Source organism: Convolutriloba macropyga, chromosome 14 (assembly GCF_964194025.1).
Source record: "Convolutriloba macropyga chromosome 14, txConMacr16.3, whole genome shotgun sequence".
In the NCBI taxonomy this organism is placed as follows: Eukaryota; Metazoa; Xenacoelomorpha; order Acoela; family Convolutidae; genus Convolutriloba; species Convolutriloba macropyga.
The window spans coordinates 23,763,578-23,785,520 of record NC_134481.1 but is presented as its reverse complement, the minus strand read 5'-3'; the positions used below and the strand labels follow the sequence as shown (position 1 = coordinate 23,785,520).

The 21,943-nt window shown below is 38.0% G+C and overlaps 2 protein-coding genes across 2 annotated transcripts in view; both read left to right on the top strand.

The window, feature by feature from the left end:
* The window catches only part of LOC142353713 (importin-8-like), a 371,797-nt gene that overhangs the window by 334,190 nt on the left and 15,664 nt on the right, over window positions 1–21,943 (top strand). The gene's annotated exons all lie outside the window — the stretch shown is intronic.
* On the top strand, window positions 2,013–2,393 carry LOC142352887 (uncharacterized). The gene has a single exon (XM_075405042.1). It carries the CDS (start codon window positions 2,013–2,015, stop codon window positions 2,391–2,393), a length of 381 nt encoding a protein of 126 aa, XP_075261157.1.

Genomic DNA, 21,943 nt, shown 5'->3' with positions numbered 1-21,943 from the left:
ATTTTGCATTAAAGACTGAGTTGATATTGCATTACCCAACCCAGTATATTGAAGTATCATGCTGTAAATACATAAATTAAACGGGCGTCATAAAAAAGGAGGGCTTTGCGCCCCTCTTTTACTGAGCATTACATAGTACAAATAATCCACGTGCGTCTGGGGGTGCAAGTAGTATGAGCCCACCAAGCTGGGGGCACAAACGGAAAAGATCCTCAAAAAATAACAGGTTTAGAACAGATTTTCTCAATGGAAGAGAAAATATGCTTCTCTATTTTTGGAAGCTTCGACAACCGGACGCTTATGCCTTGCTTACGCGCCACCGAGTCAGCGAATGGAGTTTCTGTCGATGGACAGGTGATCTTCTCGACTTCAATTAATATTGGTTCATTATTCAATTTTTTGATAGTCTGATGATACTTATATGAATTCGGTATGTTTTTAGGGTGTGATATATCGAGAAGTAGCGAACTTAGCAACTTGAGTTAAAACTTCGATATATAAAGAAAACTTTCTTACCTGATGTTTGGTGAAGTGAAATTGAACAATGGCTTCTAATTTGAACCGAATCGTCGATTCAAATTTGTTTATACCACAAGTTTATCAATGTACATAAACCATAAATTTGTGAGATAGATTCGACCTTCCCACCACCAAACACGATCAGTAACCAACTCTCCGACCCTCCCAGTAGATAGCAATGACATGTTCTCAGGTAGGGAGAACAATGTGTTAAGTGCAAAAAACTGCACCCCTACTTGCCATATACGTCACGGGGAAAAACTTGTTCACAACTAAGGTGTAAATTAACACATATCAGTTTATCTATATCTAGACGGATCTGTAAATTTTCATACTTATACGGATTATAAATACCTGTGAAATTTTGTACATTTAGGCCATTTTGAACTCAATTAATAAAATAAAAAAATTCTTGTTATTCGTGCTCGAGACCACGACAATGGCGTCCAGACCACCAAACGACCGACAAACCTTAGATCTGCAGAATGCTGTACATCACAGTGGTGTCTAGACAATGGTGTCCAGACCACCAAACGACCGACAAACCTTGGATCTGCAGAATGCTGTACATGGGAGTACATTACAGAATCCTGTACTGCGTGGATCATGTCTTTTGTGGCGGAATGTCGCGCAGAGAAGAAAGAAGATAAAGTCAAGAGAAGAAGCACGTTATTGTGACTTCGAAAAACTAATTACAGTAACCAACCCTTAGGAAAAGTTGGTGAAAATAAAATTTATCTCAGGTTTGAGAGACCCTGAGGCCAAATTAGACTATTAGACGGCATTAAAACTAGGCCAACAATGTCTCTGTCTGAAATGACAGGACGCTTACAGTTCAGAAGTCAAGCAATGGTTTTTGCGAGTTCCTCAACAGGTAATAGACCATTTGTAATAAAAGAAGAAGTGGGATACAACTTCAAAAAAACCTTCAGAAAACCTAGTGAAAAGTTCACTGGTAATAAAGGCAATGGTAACTTGTGTAATTGATGTGGAGGTAAACCACACAGCAGCAAGCCTCGTCCGGCCTTGGACCAAAATGTAACACCTGTGAAAAGGTGGGGCACTTTTCAAAAATGCGCAGAAATAAAACCCGGCCTAAGTCAGGTAAGTCTGACCAGCACAACAATTTCTGCGAGGAAGAGGGTAAGTTTTCTGGTCAAACATCATCCGAAATGGAGATGGGAATGTACTATACACGGGAAAACGTGTTTAACATGTCGGTGACATGGGAGTACATTACAGTAAAAGACCATAAAATAAAAATGCAAGTTGATACCGGTGCTGATAGCACCGTGATATCATCCTTAACCTGGACTGAGCGTGGTAAACCTCAGTTAAATGGGAACGTCAGACGTCTTGAGGCCTATGATGGTCACCAACTGACGCTTCTGGGATCACTAACATGTGATGTTGAGTGGAACGGAAGCAAGTATAGGCAACAACAACTAGCAGTTTTGCAATCCGACAAAAAGTTTGGGCTACTTGGGAGAGACATGCTACCCCAAGAAGGCATCAATGCAGTAAGTGATGAAAGACTACCTTCAGTAAAAGGATACAAAGCGCATGTGAAACTCATACCGGGATCACAGCCAATGTTCTGCAAAACCAGAAAGATACCTCTACCTCTCCAAGACAGGGTCAAAGAGAAGCTTGAGACAATGGTACGACAGGGCATCCTGGAGCCAGTACAACCTGGTGGGGTCACAAATGCATCACCAGTAGTGTGGCAGCGGAAGAAAAATGGAGCTCTGAGACTATGCGTGGACCTCAAAGTTCACATCAATGGCAAAGTTATGGACGAGGACTATCCAATCCTAGACATGGAGACCATTTTCCATAATCTCCATGGGGCCTCTTACTTTGGACAAAATTGACTTATCAGATGCATATTATCAAATTGAGCTGGACGAAGATGCAAAAGCAATATGCACAATCAACACATCGCAAAGATTGTTCAAGATGTGCAGGCTTCCTCAGGGCCTAAAGAACTCTTCATCAATCTTCCAGAATTGCATTGAGTCAACTCTCAAAGGAATCAAGGGTGTGGTCATATTCCAAGACGACGTTCTGCTATGTGGAACAACAAAGGATCAATACGAGAAACGAATGCTTGCAGTCAAGAGTCAGCTACGTGAAAAAAATTTCACCATCAATGAGAAGAAATCCAACTCAAAACCAGTTTCAAGCGTAAGTTTTCTTGGTTACTCTGTTTCCAAAAAAGGAATAGCACCCGATCTTAAACATGTTGAGAAAATCAAAAATGCCAAACCGCCATCAAAAATGAAACAACTCGAGTCCTTTGTCGGCTTAGCAAATTTTTATGGTCAAATGATACCGGATTTTGCAACCAAAATGCTACCCCTAAACGAAATTCGAAAAGAAGAGTTCAGATTGGACAAGGAAGAGCAAAATGCATTTGAAAACATAAAAAACGAGTTATGTGCTAACCCTCTTGTACAGCCTTACAGCTTGACGAAGGAAGCAACCGTGACAACAGACGCCTCAGAGAAAACTGTAGGCGGGGTACTCTCACAAGAAGGACATCCTGTGATCTACGTATCGAGGAGTTTGTCACAAGCCGGACATAATCACTCCAATATTGAGCAATACGCACTTGCAATCGTCTTTGTGGTCACAAGATTGAAACAATTCCTATTCTGAAGAAGATTCACTCTACAAACTGACCACAAACCTCTCAAATATCTCTTCGCCCCAGACGAAGAAATTCCGAAAAAAGCATCAGCAAGAATTATAAGATGGGCAATAGCGCTGGTGGGATTTGACTTCGAATTGAACTATACACCCGGAGAACAGATCCCCCACGCTGATGCTCTGAGCAGACTAGACTTTGATGATGACGATCACAATGATTGAGTCTGCTTTGCTCTTGACAATATCTACTTCGTCCAATCCGACTTGATGACCCAGTCAGACATCAAAACTGAGCAGGGATCGAATCGACTCTTTCAAGATGTCATCAAACGAATAAAAAGCGGCATCTGGAAACAGTGCTCAGAAGCAGAGAAAGGATTTGAGCAACAGAAAGACGCCTTGACCATTCACAATGGAATAATCTTTCGAGGAGTTGTGCCTTTAATTCCACCCAAACTAAGTCCCATGGTGATGGCCAAAGCTCATGAGACTCATCCAGGCAAAAATGCAACTGATACAGCAGTTCGAATGATGGCTTGGTGGCCCGGCATCAGTCAAGATGTTCTTCGATATGTTAGCAAATGTGAAGAATGCCAAGAAAACAGGCCTAACCTGGAGAAAACAGTATCTACTTGGCCGGAAGCTGAAGTTTGGGAAAGAATCCACATGGACTGGGGCTACGTTAAGGATCAAGGTAATACCTTAGTGATATTAGACGCGGGATCAGGTTGAATAGAAGCCTTCCCTGCGGGAAATAGAACCTCACAAACAGTGAAGGTGTACTTGAGTCAAATCATTGCAAGATTTGCGTTACCAAGAACATTAGTATCAGACATTGGTCCTGAGTTTGTGAGCAGTGACATAAAGCAATGGTGTAAATCACTTGGGATTTAAAAGATTGAATCTCCCATCTACCATCCAAGAGCAAATGGGATTGCTGAACGAGCGGTCCAAACAGTGAAAAGGGCTATTCAAGCCTGGAGTCCAAATCTGAATGTGTCATTTGGCGCTTTCCTACAGCTGTCTTTGATGACACATCCGAACACTTCCAAGACGCGGGGCAAAACTCCCGTAGAACTGCTACTGGGACGCAAAATAAGACTTCCAGCAGTCACTGATTTTGATCTGTGTGAACTAGTCCTCATCAAACCGACGAACAGTTCACCAACGGTTCCAGCTACTTTCATTATCCGTAAAGGAATAAACATTTCGTTCATCCAGCCGGAGAATTCAAACAGGACAGTTCTTGTTAGTGACAACCAAATTGCACGGTTGGAACCTGAGGACATCAAGACTGAATCTTCTGACTCACAGTCTGAGAGCAGTAGGGACGACATAGACGTGGCATCACCCAACTCTACAGAAGAAACCTCAGTATTTGAAGGGGAACAAACTTCAGTGGCCACGAGAACTTCAAGCAGAAAAAAAACTAGAAAGATTTGGAGAAGCTATTCCTACAAACTTGCTTAAAAAAGGAGGGAGGAAGTGATATATCGAGAAGTAGCGAACTTAGCAACTTAAGTTAAAACTTCGATATATAAAGAAAACATTCTTACCTGATGTTTGGTGAAGTGAAATTGAATAATGGCTTCTAATTTGAACTCGTTGATTCAAATTTGTGCATACCACAAGTTTATCAATGTACATAAACCATAAATTTGTGAGATAGATTCGACCTTCCCACCACCAAACACGATCAGTGACCAACTCTCTGACCCTCCCAGTAGATAGCAATGACATGTTCTCAGGTAGGGAGAACAATGTGTTAAGTGCAAAAAACTGCACTAGAACTTGCCATATACGGCAAGGGGAAAAACTTGTTCACAACTAAGGTGTAAATTAACACATATCAGTTTATCTATATCTAGACGGATCTGTAAATTTTCATACTGATACGGATTATAAATACCTGTGAAATTTTGTACATTTAGGCCATTTTGAAATCAATTATTAAAATAATAAAATTCTTGTTATTCGTGCTCGAGACCATGACATAGGGCAACGTTTAGCAACCACATTTATCACTATTATGTCAAAAACAAGAATTTTGGAAGCGCCACTATTGCTTTGATATCTAATTGACTGTCATCATGTTGTGATGCTTCTATTTGTGGTTTCTCCTGCGAAAACTGAATACAGTTAACCACTTCGACATTATCACTAACTCCAGCGTGCAAAATGGCTAGATCCATACAAGGGATCACTGAATTAAACGGATCTTTGTCCTCAGATTAAAATTGCTTGAGAACAGATTTTCTCATCGGAAGAGTATTTCTCTATCGTTGAAGAAGGGATGTATCAGGTTCGACGCGATCAATTTATTCTTAACTATATATTCCTCATCTTGAAGAAACCGGGTGGAAGTCGGCGTCCTTTTTGCAATAAAATTCATTTTATATTGAACTTTATTTCAGTTAAAAATATCATAGATATTTTGATGATAAAACTAACCGTGTTGAACAAGTTTTTGTAGTAGATCCAAAAAGTTGTCCTAGTTTTCTCTCGAAGAATTGTTAACAACGTTTGTTGAGCCTAGTTAGTCCTATAGAACTTCAATGAAAATCAATAAACATGAAATTCATCGGAGTTCAACCATGTAAAAAAATGAAATTCAATCATGTCAACATCTATTCCTAAAACAAAAATGTTTTAAAGCCATTTTTAGGCATATCGGTTTTGCAATTCCATGACATTTCGTAAACTAATGTCCTATGTTTTCTGCTTGTCCTCTAAGCTTTTCAAAAACATTTTTTGAAGACAGACATATACCTGTAGAAATACAGTCAAGAGCGTACCAATCAGGGGTAAAATTATGAACTTTGAGTAAATCTTTACTTCGAAAACTAGGTACGCCATACATTGTCTCTGCTATCGGTTGTATTCTTCAGTTTTTCGATTACTGAAGAATCCTCTTGCATTGTATTCTTTTAGGACTAACAATTCTACCTATTTTTGATCTATGAAAAGTCATGAAGGCGCCTAATAGGATTTTTTAATTGCTCTATAAAGTGACTGACAAATTTGTTAAAATAGTTCTTTGAGGCCAAGTCTCATTCAAGACTACTGAATAAGATCCTGGTATTGAAACATATAATTTCATCTGTACCTTCATCATGGCAGCGTTGGAGAAGCGCTTGTTTGATGCCATTTGTTTTTTCCTAGACCTAATTGTGGTACATTTTGTCAAATTTTTTAAGCTCTTCTTTCACAACTTATACGCTCTTATACGCTCTTTTAAGCTCTTTTTAGCTCTCCTTTCATAAAAAGGGGGTTATTCGACCGCAGATACAAGCCAAGTGCCATTGCATAGTAAAAAGATGGCACGTGCGACGGGGGGTTGCAAATAGTATGCGCCCACTAAGCTTGGGGCACAAACGGAAGATCCTCAAATAATAACAGTTTTAGAGCAGGTCTTCTCAATGGAAAAGAAAATACGTTTCTCTATTTTTGGGAGCTTTGACAACAGGACGCTGACGCCGTGCACACTTGCCACCGAATCAGCGAAAGGAGCTTCTGTCGATGGACAGGTGATCTTCTCGACTTCAACTAATATTGGTTCATTTTTTAATTTTTTCAAGGTCTCAAGATACTTATACGAATTCGGTATGTTTTTAGGGCAATGTCTAGCAAACAGATTGATCACTTTTACGTCAAAGACGAATTTTTCGATGCGCCAGTCAAACAAACCATTTGCTTTGATATCTAATTGATTGTCGACAAGTTGTGTTACTTCTGTTTGTGTCTTCTCCTTTGAAATCTGAAGACAGTTCTCCACTTCAGCTTCATCACGTGTTCCGGCGTGCAAATTGGCTAGATGCATATAAGGGTTCACGGAAATAAACCGATCTTTGATCCCAGATAAAAAAGCCTCAGAACAGATTTTTTCATTAGAAGAGAAAGTTTATTTCTCAATTTATCGTTGGAAAAAGGATAGTTCAGTTTCAAAGTCGTCAATTTTTTTTACCTATGTATTCTTCATCGTGAAATAACCGGGTGCTCCAGGCAACTATCTACGGCTATCAGATGTCAGGCATCATTAGACCCAAAAAAACTTAATTTTCAGTCACAATTCTGAAGGCGAACTTCAACAATTTTTTGCAGAGACACAGAGTTCATTTGATGAAGCCCTAAGCGATGTTAAAAACCTTCGCAAAGACTGGAGGGAGGGGGCTAACCTTTCGCTTTTATTGCCATTCCTCTAAATTCAAGTGAATTAGTTATTTCGAAGAGTGATGGGTATACGGGTAAATAGAGTTCTCTCAAGTCTCATTCAAGACTACTGAATAAGATCTTGGTATCGAAACATATAATTTCATCTGTACCTTCATCATGGCAGCGTTGGAGAAGCGCTTCTTTGATGCCACTTGTTTTTCCCTACACGCAATTGTAGTACATTTTGTCAATTTTTTAAATCTCTTCTTTCACAAACTTTTAAGATAATCTTATAAGCACTTTTAAGCTCTTTTTAGCTCTTCTTTCATTAAAAAGGGGTGTTATTCTACCGCAGAAACAAGCCATGTGTCATTGCATAGTAAAAAGATGGCACGTGTGCCTTTGGGTTGCAAATATTATGCGCCCACTAAGGTGGGGGCACAAACGGAAAAGATCCTCAAATAATAACAGGTTTAGAGCAGATCTTCTCAATGGAAGAGAAAATACGCTTCTCTATTTTTGGAAGCTTTGACAGCTGGACGCTGACGCCGTGCACACTTGCCACCGAATCAGCGAAAAAAGCTTCTGTCGATGGACAGGTGATCTTCTCGACTTCAATTAATATTGGTTCATTATTTATTTTTTTGATAGTCTCGTGATACTTAAACGAATTCGGTATGTTTTAGGGCAATGCCTAGCAAACAGATTGATCACTTTTATGTCATAAACGAAGTTTTTGAAGCGCCAACCAAGCAAACCTTTTGCTTTGAAATCTAATTGATTGTCGACAAGCTGTGTTGCTTCTGTTTGTGTCTTTTCCTTTGAAATCTGAATACAGTTCTCAACTTCAACATCATCACATTTTCCAGCGTGCAAATTGGCTAGATGCATATAAGGGTTCACGGAAATAAACCGATCTTTGACCCCAGATAAAAAAGCCTCAGAACAGATTTTTTCATTAGAAGAGAAGGTTTATGTCTCAATTTATCGTTGGAAAAAGGATAGTTCAGTTTCAAAGTCGTCAATTTTTTTTACCTAAGTTTTCTTCATCGTAAAATAACCGAGTGCTCCAGGCAACTATCTACGGCTATCAGATGTCAGGCATCATTAGACCCAAAAAAAACTAAATTTTCAGTCACAATTCTGAAGGCGAACTTCAACAATTTTTTGCAGAGACACAGAGTTCATTTGATGAAGCCCTAAGCGATGTTAAAAACCTTCGCAAAGACTGGAGGGAGGGGGCTAACCTTTCGCTTTATTGCCATTCCTCTAAATTCAAGTGAATTAGTTATTTCGAAGAGTGATGGGTATACGGGTAAATAGAGTTCTCTCAAGTCTCATTCAAGACTACTGAATAAGATCTTGGTATCGAAACATATAATTTCATCTGTACCTTCATCATGGCAGCGTTGGAGAAGCGCTTCTTTGATGCCACTTGTTTTTCCCTACACGCAATTGTAGTACATTTTGTCAATTTTTTAAATCTCTTCTTTCACAAACTTTTAAGATAATCTTATAAGCTCTTTTAAGCTCTTTTTAGCTCTTCTTTCATTAAAAAGGGGTGTTATTCTACCGCAGAAACAAGCCATGTGTCAATGCATAGTAAAAAGATGGCACGTGTGACTTTGGGTTGCAAATATTATGCGCCCACTAAGGTGGGGGCACAAACGGAAAAGATCCTCAAATAATAACAGGTTTAGAGCAGATCTTCTCAATGGAAGAGAAAATACGCTTCTCTATTTTTGGAAGCTTTGACAGCTGGACGCTGACGCCGTGCACACTTGCCACCGAATCAGCGAAAGGAGCTTCTGTCGATGGACAGGTGATCTTCTCGACTTCAACTAATATTGGTTCATTTTTTAATTTTTTGATAGTCTCGTGATACTTAAACGAATTCGGTATGTTTTAGGGCAATGCCTAGCAAACAGATTGATCACTTTTATGTCATAAACGAAGTTTTTGAAGCGCCAACCAAGCAAACCTTTTGCTTTGAAATCTAATTGATTGTCGACAAGCTTTGTTGCTTCTGTTTGTGTCTTTTCCTTTGAAATCTGAATACAGTTCTCCACTTCAACATCATCACATTTTCCAGCGTGCAAATTGGCTAGATGCATATAAGGGTTCACGGAAATAAACCGATCTTTGACCCCAGATAAAAAAGCTTCAAAACAGATTTACTCATTAGAAGAGAAAGTTTATTTCTCTATTTACCGTTGGAAAAAGGATGGTTTAGTTTCAAAGGCATCAATTTATTTTTACCTTTGTATTCTTCATTGTGAAGTAACCGGGTGGTCCAGGCAACTATCTACGGCTATCAGATGTCAGGCATCATAAGACCCGAAAAAAACTGCAGTCGCAAAGACTGGAGGGAAGGTGCTAACCTTTCGTTTTCATTGCCCTTCATCTGAATTCAAGTGCATTTAATATTTCGAAGAGTGATGGGTCCAATATTTAGGGTCCAATATGATGGGTCCAATATGACTCAAGTCCAATATTTAGTTTTCAAGATCAGCCCTTCAACTGATTGGATGATTTTTGTGTTGGATCTCGACCACTGTGTGATTTTTTCCTTTGATGCTAAATTCTTCTTATGTGGATGAGACACCACCTTCCGCATCATCAAGTGATTGTCCTAAGTTGTCTGTTTTTAACCGGTTTTCAATTGTTTTTCAAAGCGTTGTTCGCAATCACTTTTTGTTTTCTAGTGATCTCACGTAAACATTCCTTAAATGCATTTGCTTCGTAAAGCAGGTAATCAAATTATATCATATTCATTTATTCGGGCTTCCAAAGATTTTTCGTGATATCACCCCTTAGTTATTGCTCTTCGATCTGGCGAGAATTAGATGCAGCATTATAGTGGCACATATCTTAATTTTTTGCTTTGGAGATTACTTTCGGGGATCTCAGTGATGATTTTGCTAAGGGTTTCCACAATTTTGAATACTGTTTTTCCAGTGCTGTTTTGCTTCAAAAGGAACTATGATTTGGGATAAAACTAACGGACAGATAAACTGTGGTGTTCAATTGAATGGATATCGAATTAGACTTAAAATAAAAAAGGCCGCTTGAATTTGAATAAATCTCTGAGTATTTACAACAATAGGCATATTCATCCAAACATCCTCAGAAAAAAGGTAGAAATTTTGGCTCTTTATAATTATTTGTTGACCAAATTAAAAAGTTTTTATGATTTTCTCTCAATTATAGGAAGCTTCTCCCAAATAATATTGAAGAAAGTACTTTTTCAAACGTTCTTTATATTATTTGGTTGTAAGTGTTGATGTTCACAGTGATTACTGCAGATTGTTCCCTTTGAAATCCGTAGCATAAAAAAAGAGTACATAAGTTAGCTAACCGAAAGTTTTGATAGATGCATTCAATTGTTGGACCGTTAGTGCGATATTTTGCGCTTGGTAGACTCCCTGTAATGATAGTTTCATGTTATTGATATAATCATATCATAAAAATAATCAGGATGAGTAAAAATTGTGTGGCCTGTTTCATGTTCTCTTTCTGTTGCTAAGTCTGCGTTTATTTGATCTTTAGTTTGAATCTAATTTTTTCAATATCCATTTAGTTTCAATTTTTGTTGCACAGATGAGATCAAAATATTATTAACATTGATGACGAGCAGTTTCGAAATATTGAAAAAAATGTGCGGTCCTTTTTAAACTTGCATATGCTGTAGTCCAGAAAAGACCAGGGTCGAAAGAAAAAGCAGGAGTTGCGTGCAACATCGAGGAGCACCTGTGCCAAGTCAACGGATAGATTAAGCTGCGGTAAAAAACATTTCGAACGAATAGACTTAGAACGCTTTGAAATACACTTAAAACAAGAAGAGTCACAGTCACTTGAATTTGATCTAATGTCTAAGTATTTACAATAATACCCAGGATGATGTGCGCGGCCCCAGCCAGCCCTGATCAGACCGACTTGGGTGGCGCACTGGGGGTAAAGCTCGACCACTTCACAGAGTCTGGCATTGATCCGCACACCATCCAGAGTCTGTACGGTCTGATCAGAATCCATTCAGAGTCTGGAAAGTCTGATCAGAACCAAGAGTTCCAGCCGAAAAAACGAAGACATAGTTAAACCCCGCGAGACTTCCCGTTTTTTGAAGAGCACTTCCCAATGTTATTTGATGAATATCAAAGATCACGCCAAAGACGCAGCTTTGGTAATTGTTGTTGGGTAGAAGAATTGTTTTCGTTTCAAACTAATATTTTTTTACTGAAAAACTCAAAAACCATATCCATACAATGACGAATAAATTTCTGAAAAAATATATCAAACCAATGATTACTGCTACTTCAACAGTTAAAAGTGTCAGTCAGTGCGCGACCGAAGTGAGTCTGGCACCCCAGTGCGCAACTCAAGTCGCCTTGACATCATCCCCAGTGCGCGACTCAACCTGTCTGATCAGAGCCGATTTTGGTCTAATCAGAGCTGGCTTGGGTCGCGCACATCATCCTAGGTAGGTATATTTAAACAAACAGAGTAAGAAAAATGGGTAGAAAATTTGGCTTTGTCAATTAATTGTTGAACGAAAATCAAATTGTTTCATGAAGTACTCTCAAATACAGTAGGCTTCTCCCGATTAAAATCGAAGAAAATACCAGTTCAAATTTCTTCTGATATTTGCATCGTAAAAGTCAGAACCCGATTGCCAAGCACCGCTACCCCATTAGTGAAAAAATAGTTTTCAGTATTAATTGGGCTTCATGCCATAGCTCTATAATTCTCCAAAGTGCATTAAAGTAAACAAGACACAGGAGGAACTATTAGACAACAGAAACGCAGTGCGCCACAGGAAATACAGTTTAAAGGAAATCAAACTCAAAATAGCAGCTGGTTACCCATGGAAAATTTCATTGTCGGAAGCCATTACTGGTGCAAATGAACGCTAGAAAAAACAAGTTTCATTATTAGAGAGAAATGCAGAAATTGAAAAGAACAGAACAGTCAAGCACTTGAAAAGCGCTCAAAAAGTCTCAGAAAATTCAGCAATTGAGTGGTTCAGAACATTGCAGCTTAGTGAAAAAAATACTTAATTTACCTGTAGTTCTCCATGAAATTGATGCCTGTATAATTTGATTTTTGGTTAACAACTTGTCCAATGCTGGCATATAGTACCAATCCCATATTGCTCCAATCCCATCTCTATCGGCAATGTAGCAGCCGCCGGTGCGCAATATTTTATGTATTTCATTATTTGAGCGTGGTACTAGATTAAAATAGAAAGTTAGAAGGTAATTTAATGAACAGATTAATGTAGAAGAAAATTGGTTTAAATAAATGCAGGTTCCGGTTCAATAGAGTGGTTATCTCTGGTAATAGGTTTAATGTTCAATCAATGAATTTTATCCTCAGTTTGGTCAGTACCCAAGGTAGGCTCTAACATCGTGGTAATTTAACCAAGTCATTAAAGATATGTCAATTTCGTTGATTTTGCTCGAAACCCTAGCTTTATTTGATCAAATTTCTATTTTGTTTTCCTTACATCTCTCAAATTTGCGTCAGGCATAAATCAGGTATTATAATCTTTTGACTTTGAAACCCAAGGTCTTTAATACATCTTTTTTAAGTATGTGTGACACTCGAATTATCTTCTAACAACTTCCACTAATGGAAAAATTTGTTCTAGTGCACGTGGTCCATCTGTCATACAACCCAAAGCAACCTCAATTAAAAAAAATCAAATGACTTATGTAATGGCGAATTATGACACTAATTCGATTGCTAGAGTTTTACAGAACTGTTCAAGTGACAAGCAAAAGAGCAGAGGAAAATGAATATCAAAAAGCAATCAAAGATCTGCAAAATTAAAAACTGGTTCTGGAACTTCATCGAGTTCGCGCACGTTTTTTCTGGCAATAGGGAGCTCATCCATCTACAACACACAGGGAAAGGTATTTCGCAGCAATGATGGCGGCAGATAAAAGACAACACAAACACCAATGAAAAAAAAACATAAAAAACTATAATAGCTACAACAGAAGCAGCGCTGATAATAGACGAACCAATTACGACAGTAGAGCGCGATAGCCAAGACAAAGAGGCGAGAACAGAAGCCGAGATCGGTGACACGAGAGACGTGCCGAGCAGTCAAAGGCAGCGGCGAGTTTTGAGAGAGAAAAATGTCGCCGTTGCGGTCAGCGAAATCATGCATCTTAGGAATGCAATAATTGAATGAGAGAGTCCCAATCATTTCAAACGAAATTGCCCGTATTTAAAGGAGAACTAGCTGAAGATGGCAGGGCTTCGTCTTCAGCTAGCTACGTAAAAATTGTGCGTGGCGGAAACAGATAAAATTTGAGTTTCTAGTGACCAAAATTGAGATCACGCCTTGTTTATTGGGCATGTAATTCTTATACAATTTTGACTGTATTTTAAAGCCCAAATAAAGGAATTCTTTTGCGGGACAATTGCGAAAATATTACAATTGTTCCCCTCACAACGAAGTAATAAGAATCTGTTTTTAATTGCTGCTGAAGATCACGAATTACCTCGTTGCTGCGCAGGTTTCCTTAAATGCGAAGTTATCGATGTAGAAGGTAACATAACACAGCGAACAGAAATTATAGTCGAACCCATGAAAATTTTGAGAACAAGTCACATGTTTAAATGGCGAGATCGCTGAATGGCATGGTTGATGATGTCGTATGGGTTCGAGTTCTGAACCCTATATTAGAAACAAAGAAAGTTTACATACGGGAATCCCATGTGCGAAAAACATTGAAAAGATTTCAAAAATACAACTGAATAACCCTGTAAATAACACAAAACATAGAGATGAAATTGATTTTGAGAAGCATGTGAACGCAATTTCAATGAGCTTGTCTTGTGAGGAAATGACAAAAGTGAGGTCACTTTGCACAAAATATGAAGTATTATTTTCGCGAAACTCAAATGATATGGGATTTTGCGACAAAATTTATCATAAAAAAAGATGCTGTGCCATGCAGTCGTACATACGGCAGCATGAGCTTTGAGAAAAGAAAAGCCAGGAAAAAATTGTTGAAGACTTGGAACGAGACGACTTAGTCGAGCCAACACATTCCGAGTGGGCAGCACCATCATTACTTGTACCAAAAAAGGATGGAACCTAACGCTTGGTTGTAGACTATCGTGGTCTGAACAAACAAATAGAAAAAAATATGCTGACCTTTACCACGAATTAATGAGATTGTTGATTCACTGGAGGGAAACATGTACTTCTTGAGCATAGATCTCTTGTCGGGATATTTTCAGATGGCGATCGAGGAAGAGAGTCAAAATTTAACAGATTTATAACGCCTCTAGGCCTGTATAAGTAGAAAACACTCCCTACGGGACTAGAACCTGTTCCGAGTGCTTTTCAAAACCTAATGGAGTTATTTTCTGCTAGCCTCTCCTACGAAATGGCTCTAGTGTATCTAGATGACGTTATAGTTTTTGGAAGAAATTTCAACGTACATCTGAAACAATTGGAGCTGGTTTTCCAACGCTTAGCGGAGACTGTATTAAAGATTAAGGGATCAAAAGCAATTTTTTCGAAAAACGTGTCAGCTTCTTGTGGCACATTATATCCGGGAGTGGAGTCGATGTCAACCCCGAAAAACTAAGAGCGGCAAAAACATTGAAAGAACCACCATCCCTGAAAGACGTTAGGGCCTTTCTAGGCCTTGTGGACTATTATCGCAAATTTATTCCGGGTTTCAGAAAAACAGCAGAACCTCCTTACAGTTTACTGAATAAATTTGTATGGAGTACAGAGTGAACAAATGCGGTAACCGATTTAAAAAAAAGAAGCTTTTGGACGCCCCAGTTTTTAGGATATCCAAACAGAAGGGGACCCGTATACATTAACTACAGATGCTTTGTTGACAGGAATTTGAGCAATTATTACCCAAAAGCATGAAACGGAGGATAGACCTATGACATATGCTAGCAAAACTCTGAGTAAATTTAGCGGAACTATTCAGCCACTAAGCGGGAGTAATATGCAATCGCTCATTTTACTCAACATTTTAAAAGCTGTTTATTTGGTCTGCAGTTTTTAATTATAACGGTCCACCGGGCTCTTGTCTGGATCTAATGTTTTAAATAAAAAGATGTAATGGTTGCAAGATGGATGGAGAAAATTGGGCAATTTAACTTTGACATCAAACATAGAGCAGGCAAGAAAATCCCACATGCTGACTTTCTGTCGCGCATAAACACTAAAGCCGATGAACAAAGAGCTTTTCTTAACGCTATGGTGATGGACGCAGAGCAAGACAATACCGATTATCGAAGTCGAGTTTGGCAGTTAGACAAATTGCAGAGATTAAGACTGCGAGATTCCTGAGAAAATCACACACTACTCTAAGAAGTATACTCCTGGGTACTAAACCAAAAACAGACCGGAAACACAGCAAATGAAAAGTGAAGCATCAAAGGATTTATGGAAAAACTGTGTTCAGTGTACAAATTTCTGTCTCTTAGACGGCATTGAGAAAACAAACCAAAAGTGCTTGTGAAAAATTTTATTGGTTGTGCATGAGAAGGGACGTAAGAAATTGGATAGAAATTTGTTACGTGTGCCTAAAAAGGAAAGGCATTAAGCAGAAACATCGGCATTCACTCACAAAATGGAAACCTAGTCATTCATATTGGCGAATATCTCTTGATATCATGGGCCTACCTCCCCAGTCTCAGGGAAACAAGTACATTTTTCTTACTGGTGATCAATTCAGTAAGTGGTACGAAGCCGTAGCTTTACCCAATCAAGAGTCAAAAAACGGTGTTTAGAGCGTTTTTTGAACACTGGATAGCTAGATGCGGCTGTCCAGTCAACCTACACAGTGATCATGGGTTGAATTTTATGTCATATTTATTTCGTACTCGTTGCAGTGAACAAGGAATTCAGAGGACATAAACAACGTCCTACCACCCACAATGGAACGCGATGATTGAAAGAACAAATCGGACAATAGAAGAATGTCTCTCCAAATACATAAGACAATATCAGCGTAAGTGAACCAAATTTCTACATTTAGCGATGATGGCCTATCGATCATCAATCCAAGGTGTAACAAAATACAGCCCAGCGTATGTGGTACTGGGTTTTCCACTGTCGCTATCTATATACTGCATCTGTAGAAAACCACAGACCGCAATATTTGCAACACAAGGTGGCTACGTTTTCTCAATGAAACAGAAACTACAGGAAAAGCATCAATTGATGCGAGAATATATTGATGTCGAACAAGAGCGCCTGAAGACCTATTATAGTCGCAAAAGTAGGTATGGACCGAGCTATGAACTTGGCGAAGAAGTGTTGGTTTTCAAACCAAAGGTTAAAAAGAGAGGAAGAAGTAAATTTACTTTCTATAGAGGACCATACATAATAGTTGAAATTATAAACAATTTGAATTGCAAGGTAGAAGATAAAAAAACAAAGAAAGCTATTAAAGTCGATTACGACCGACAGAAAATTTTCAAAACACTAGAAAAGCCATTTACGCCTGAGCCTCAGGCGAAACGAAAAACAACAGTTAAAGGGCAGAAGAACACTGATTTGAACAGCTCAGGCGATGATGAAAGAATTGAAATAGAACCATTTACAGACAGTGAAAGAAATCAAAACACAGAAGATCAATCCAAAGCTCAGGGTGCTAACGATTCACTAAATGATACAAACGACATGTCTGAGAATGAAGCTAAAGAATTAGAGCAAGAAACTTCTAAAGGACACGAGAAGGCAAAAAATGTTGCCAAGAGAGGAAGTGCAACTTCATCAAAACCTACGGATTAGACTGGAAAGAAATCAACATAGGCAAAAATTCCAAAACAAGAAAAAAGCCACATGAATCTAGAATTAAAACAAAAAGTACTGAACAAAAGATGAATAGTGATAACAAGGCACCAAAAATGGCTACAAGGTCTAGCAACCGAATGAAAACGGTGCGTAAGAAATTAAAGAATTATTTTACTGAGCAAGATGAAGAGTACATTAGCAGTCAGGAAACTGATTTGTTTCGTTCCTTCTGTTTCAGGAAAAACCAGAAAGAAATAATGGAATCGAAAAGAAAGGCGACTTCGTCCGGAGCATCGTGTGATGGAGTATCACTATGTTTGTATCTGGCATTGCTAGCGATTTTTGCTTCTCCGTCACCTTGTATCAATTTATACGGTTATGAATTTGACAGCATTGTATCAACAAAGATCTATTCTCTAGATCACAGCACAAACTGTGATAACAAAATTTTAGAAAACAAAAGAAGAAGGTAGACATATGCTGAGATTCAACTTCTGATAAAACTAAAATTTCGCAAGTATGAAGCGGCATTTACAGTGTCGGCACATAAAAAAGCAACGTATATGACGATGTCGTTTTCACACTGAAATTTCAAGACTGCTAAAATCAATATACCCTTTAAATGAGTTTGTAGGGACATTTGTCGGATTAATATTTTGCCATACCAGGTTTTGGAGATAGTTCGGGTCAACAGGTCGGTCTTTGAAACAGTTTTACGACCGGCCACCGAAACCACTTGTGTCGAAAAGCATAGTCAAAGTTTCATGGAAAAAAATGGGCGCAAAGGCGATATGTATGCAGAGACTGTAGAGTGGGTTTCACCTACAGGAGGAAAAGCTAATGGAATTGTGTTAATCAATGCAAAAACTTACATGGGAACAGTTTGGGGGAAGCTGCTACAAACAAACCTATTAATTTTAAAAATCCACTAGCTTTCTCGAAAACTGTTTTCATCAAAACCACATATTTTGAAGACAACGTAGTGAACTATTTTTCTGAAAATCAAAGTGAGCAAACATGGCAAACGATTAAACACTTTAGTAAGCTAATAAAAAGGACCCTGGAAAAATTTTTGGTAACAACAAGACCAATTATATCAGCGGAAAAATTTTTGCACAAAATTAAATATGAAGATTTTGCATTAGAATTCTCAGAGGAAAAATCAATTAGTTCGTGTAGACAGCAGGTGAAAACAACCGGAGTTCCAGGTGTTTTTTTACTTCGAGGAACGTTCAGAGCTGAAAACTGATAATCTTACGATAAGTATGGAAATGTTTTTTTCAGGCTTTGTTGACACCTTTAATTTCGAACTTCTCGAAGAGAGGATAATTTTTTATTGAAATTTAGAACGCTCCAATGCGACATTCAACAACCGAAAATTCAAACAATGATTGAATTATCAAACACATTGTTGATCCATCAGTAACGCTCTTCAAGAAAGGAACTCACGTTGTATGAAGCGGCATATACAGTGTCGGCACTTAAAAAAGCAACTTATATGAAGATGTCGTTTTTTACACTGAGGATTCAAGACTGCTAAAATCAATATACCCTTTAATTGAGTTTGTAGGGACATTTGGCGGAATAAAAATTTTGGCATACCAGGTTTTGGAGATAGGATTTTCAAAGTCAACAGGTCGGTATTTGAAACAATTTTACGACCGGCCGCCGAAACCACTTATGTCGAAAAGCATAGTCAAAGTTTCATGGAAAAAAATGGGCGCAAAGGCGATATGTATGCAGAGCCTGTAGAGTGGGTTTCACCTACAGGAGAAAAACTTATTGGAATTGTGTTAATCAATGCAAAAACTTACATGGGAACAGTTTGGGGGAAGCTGCTACAAAGAAACCTATTAGTTTTAAGAATTCACTAGCTTTCTCGAAAACTGTTTTTATCAAAACCACATATTTTGAAGACAACTTAGTGACTAGTTTTATTGAAAATCAAAGTGAACAAACATGGCAAACGATTAAACGATTTAATAAGGTGATAAGGAGGACCCTGGAAAAATTTTTGGTAACAACAAGACCAATTTTATCAGCGGAAAAATTTTTACACAACATTAAATATGAAGATTTTGCATTAGAATTCTCAGAGGAAAAATCAATTAGTTTGTGTAGACAGCAGGTGAAAACAACCGGAGTTCCAGGTGTTTTTTTTACTCCGAGGAAAGTTCAGAGCTGAAATCTGATAATCTTAAGATAAGCATGGAAATGTTTTTTTCAGGCGTTGTTGACATCTTTAACTTTGAACTTTTCAAAGAGAGGATGATTTTTTACTGAAATTTAGAACGCTCCAATGCGACATACAACAACTGAAAATTCAAACAATGATTGAATTATCAAAATCATTGCTTATCCATTAGTAACGCTCTTCAAGAAAGGAACTCACGTTGTATGAAGGGGCATATACAGTGTCGGCACTTAAAAAAGCAACTTATATGACGATGTCGTTTTTTACACTGAGGATTCAAGACTGCTAAAATCAAGATACCCTTTAAATGAATTTGTAGGGACATTTGGCGGAATTAAAATTTTCTGGCATACCAGGTTTTGGAGATAGGATCTTCAAAGTCAACAGGTCGGTATTTGAAACAGATTTACGACCGGCCGCCGAAACCACTTATGTCGAAAAGTATAGTCAAAGTTTCATGGAAAAAGTGGGCGCAAAGGCGATATGTATGCAGAGCCTGTAGAGTGGGTTTCATCTACAGGAGGAAAAGCTATTGGAATTGTGTTAATCAATGCAAAAATTTACATGGGAACAGTTTGGGGGAAGCTTCTACAAAGAAACCTATTAATTTTAAGAATCCACTAGCTTTCTCGAAAACTGTTTTCATCAAAACCACATATTTTGAGGACAACTTAGTGAACTATTTTTTTGAAAATCAAAGTGAGCAAACATGGCAAATGATTAAACACTTTAATAAGGTAATAAAGAGGACCCTGGAAAAATTTTTGGTAACAACAAGACCAATTTTATCAGCGGAAAAATTTTTACACAAAATTAAATGTGAAGATTTTGCATTAGAATTCTCAAAGGAAAAATTAATTAGTTTGTGTAGACAGCAGGTGAAAACAACCGGAGTTCCAGGTGTTTTTTTTACTCCGAGGAAAATTCAGAGCTGAAAACTGATAATCTTAAGATAAGCATGGAAATGTTTTTTTTCAGGCGTTGTTGACACCTTTAATTTCGAACTTCTCAAAGAGAGGATAATTTTTTATTGAAATTTAGAACGCTCCAATGCGACATTCAACAACTGAAAATTCAAACAATGATTGAATTATCAAAAACATTGTTGATCCATCAGTAACGCTCTTCAAGAAAGGAACTCACGTTGTATGAAGCGGCATATACACGTGTCGGCACTTAAAAAAGCAACCTATATGACGATGTCGTTTTTTACACTGAGGATTCAAGACTGCTAAAATCAATACACCCTTTAAATGAGTTTGTAGGAACATTTGGCGGAATAAAAATTTTGGCATACCAGGTTTTTGAGATGGGATCTTTAATGTCAACAGGTCGGTATTTGAAACAGTTTCACGACCGGCCGCCAAAACCACTTATGTCGAAAAGCATAGTCAAAGTTTCATGGAAAAAAATGGGCGCAAAGGCGATATAAATGCAGAGCCTGTAGAGTGGGTTTCACCTACAGGAGGAAAACTTATTGGAATTGTGTTAATCAATGCAAAAACTTACATGGGAACAGTTTGGGGGAAGCTGCTACAAAGAAACCTATTAATTTTAAGAATCCACTAGCTTTCTCGAAAACTGTTTTCATCAAAACCACATATTTTGAGGACAACTTAGTGAACTATTTTTTTGAAAATCAAAGTGAGCAAACATGGCAAATGATTAAACACTTTAATAAGGTAATAAAGAGGACCCTGGAAAAATTTTTGGTAACAACAAGACCAATTTTATCAGCGGAAAAATTTTTACACAAAATTAAATGTGAAGATTTTGCATTAGAATTCTCAAAGGAAAAATCAATTAGTTTGTGTAGACAGCAGGTGAAAACAACCGGAGTTCCAGGTGTTTTTTTTACTCCGAGGAAAATTCAGAGCTGAAAACTGATAATCTTAAGATAAGCATGGAAATGTTTTTTTTCAGGCGTTGTTGACACCTTTAATTTCGAACTTCTCAAAGAGAGGATAATTTTTTATTGAAATTTAGAACGCTCCAATGCGACATTCAACAACTGAAAATTCAAACAATGATTGAATTATCAAAAACATTGTTGATCCATCAGTAACGCTCTTCAAGAAAGGAGCTCACGTTGTATGAAGCGGCATATACACGTGTCGGCACTTAAAAAAGCAACCTATATGACGATGTCGTTTTTTACACTGAGGATTCAAGACAGCTAAAATCAATACACCCTTTAAATGAGTTTGTAGGAACATTTGGCGGAATAAAAATTTTGGCATACCAGGTTTTTGAGATGGGATCTTTAATGTCAACAGGTCGGTATTTGAAACAGTTTCACGACCGGCCGCCAAAACCACTTATGTCGAAAAGCATAGTCAAAGTTTCATGGAAAAAAATGGGCGCAAAGGCGATATAAATGCAGAGCCTGTAGAGTGGGTTTCACCTACAGGAGGAAAACTTATTGGAATTGTGTTAATCAATGCAAAAACTTACATGGGAACAGTTTGGGGGAAGCTGCTACAAAGAAACCTATTAATTTTAAGAATTCACTAGCTTTCTCGAAAACTGTTTTTATCAAAACCACATATTTTGAAGACAACTTAGTGAACTATTTTTTTGAAAATCAAAGTGAGCAAACATGGCAAACGATTAAACACTTTAATAAGGTAATAAGGGGGACC

Excerpts from the sequence above, each read along its gene's own strand:
- LOC142352887 (XM_075405042.1), top strand. The coding sequence starts at position 2,013 with ATGCTACCCCAAGAAGGCATCAATGCAGTAAGTGATGAAAGACTACCT.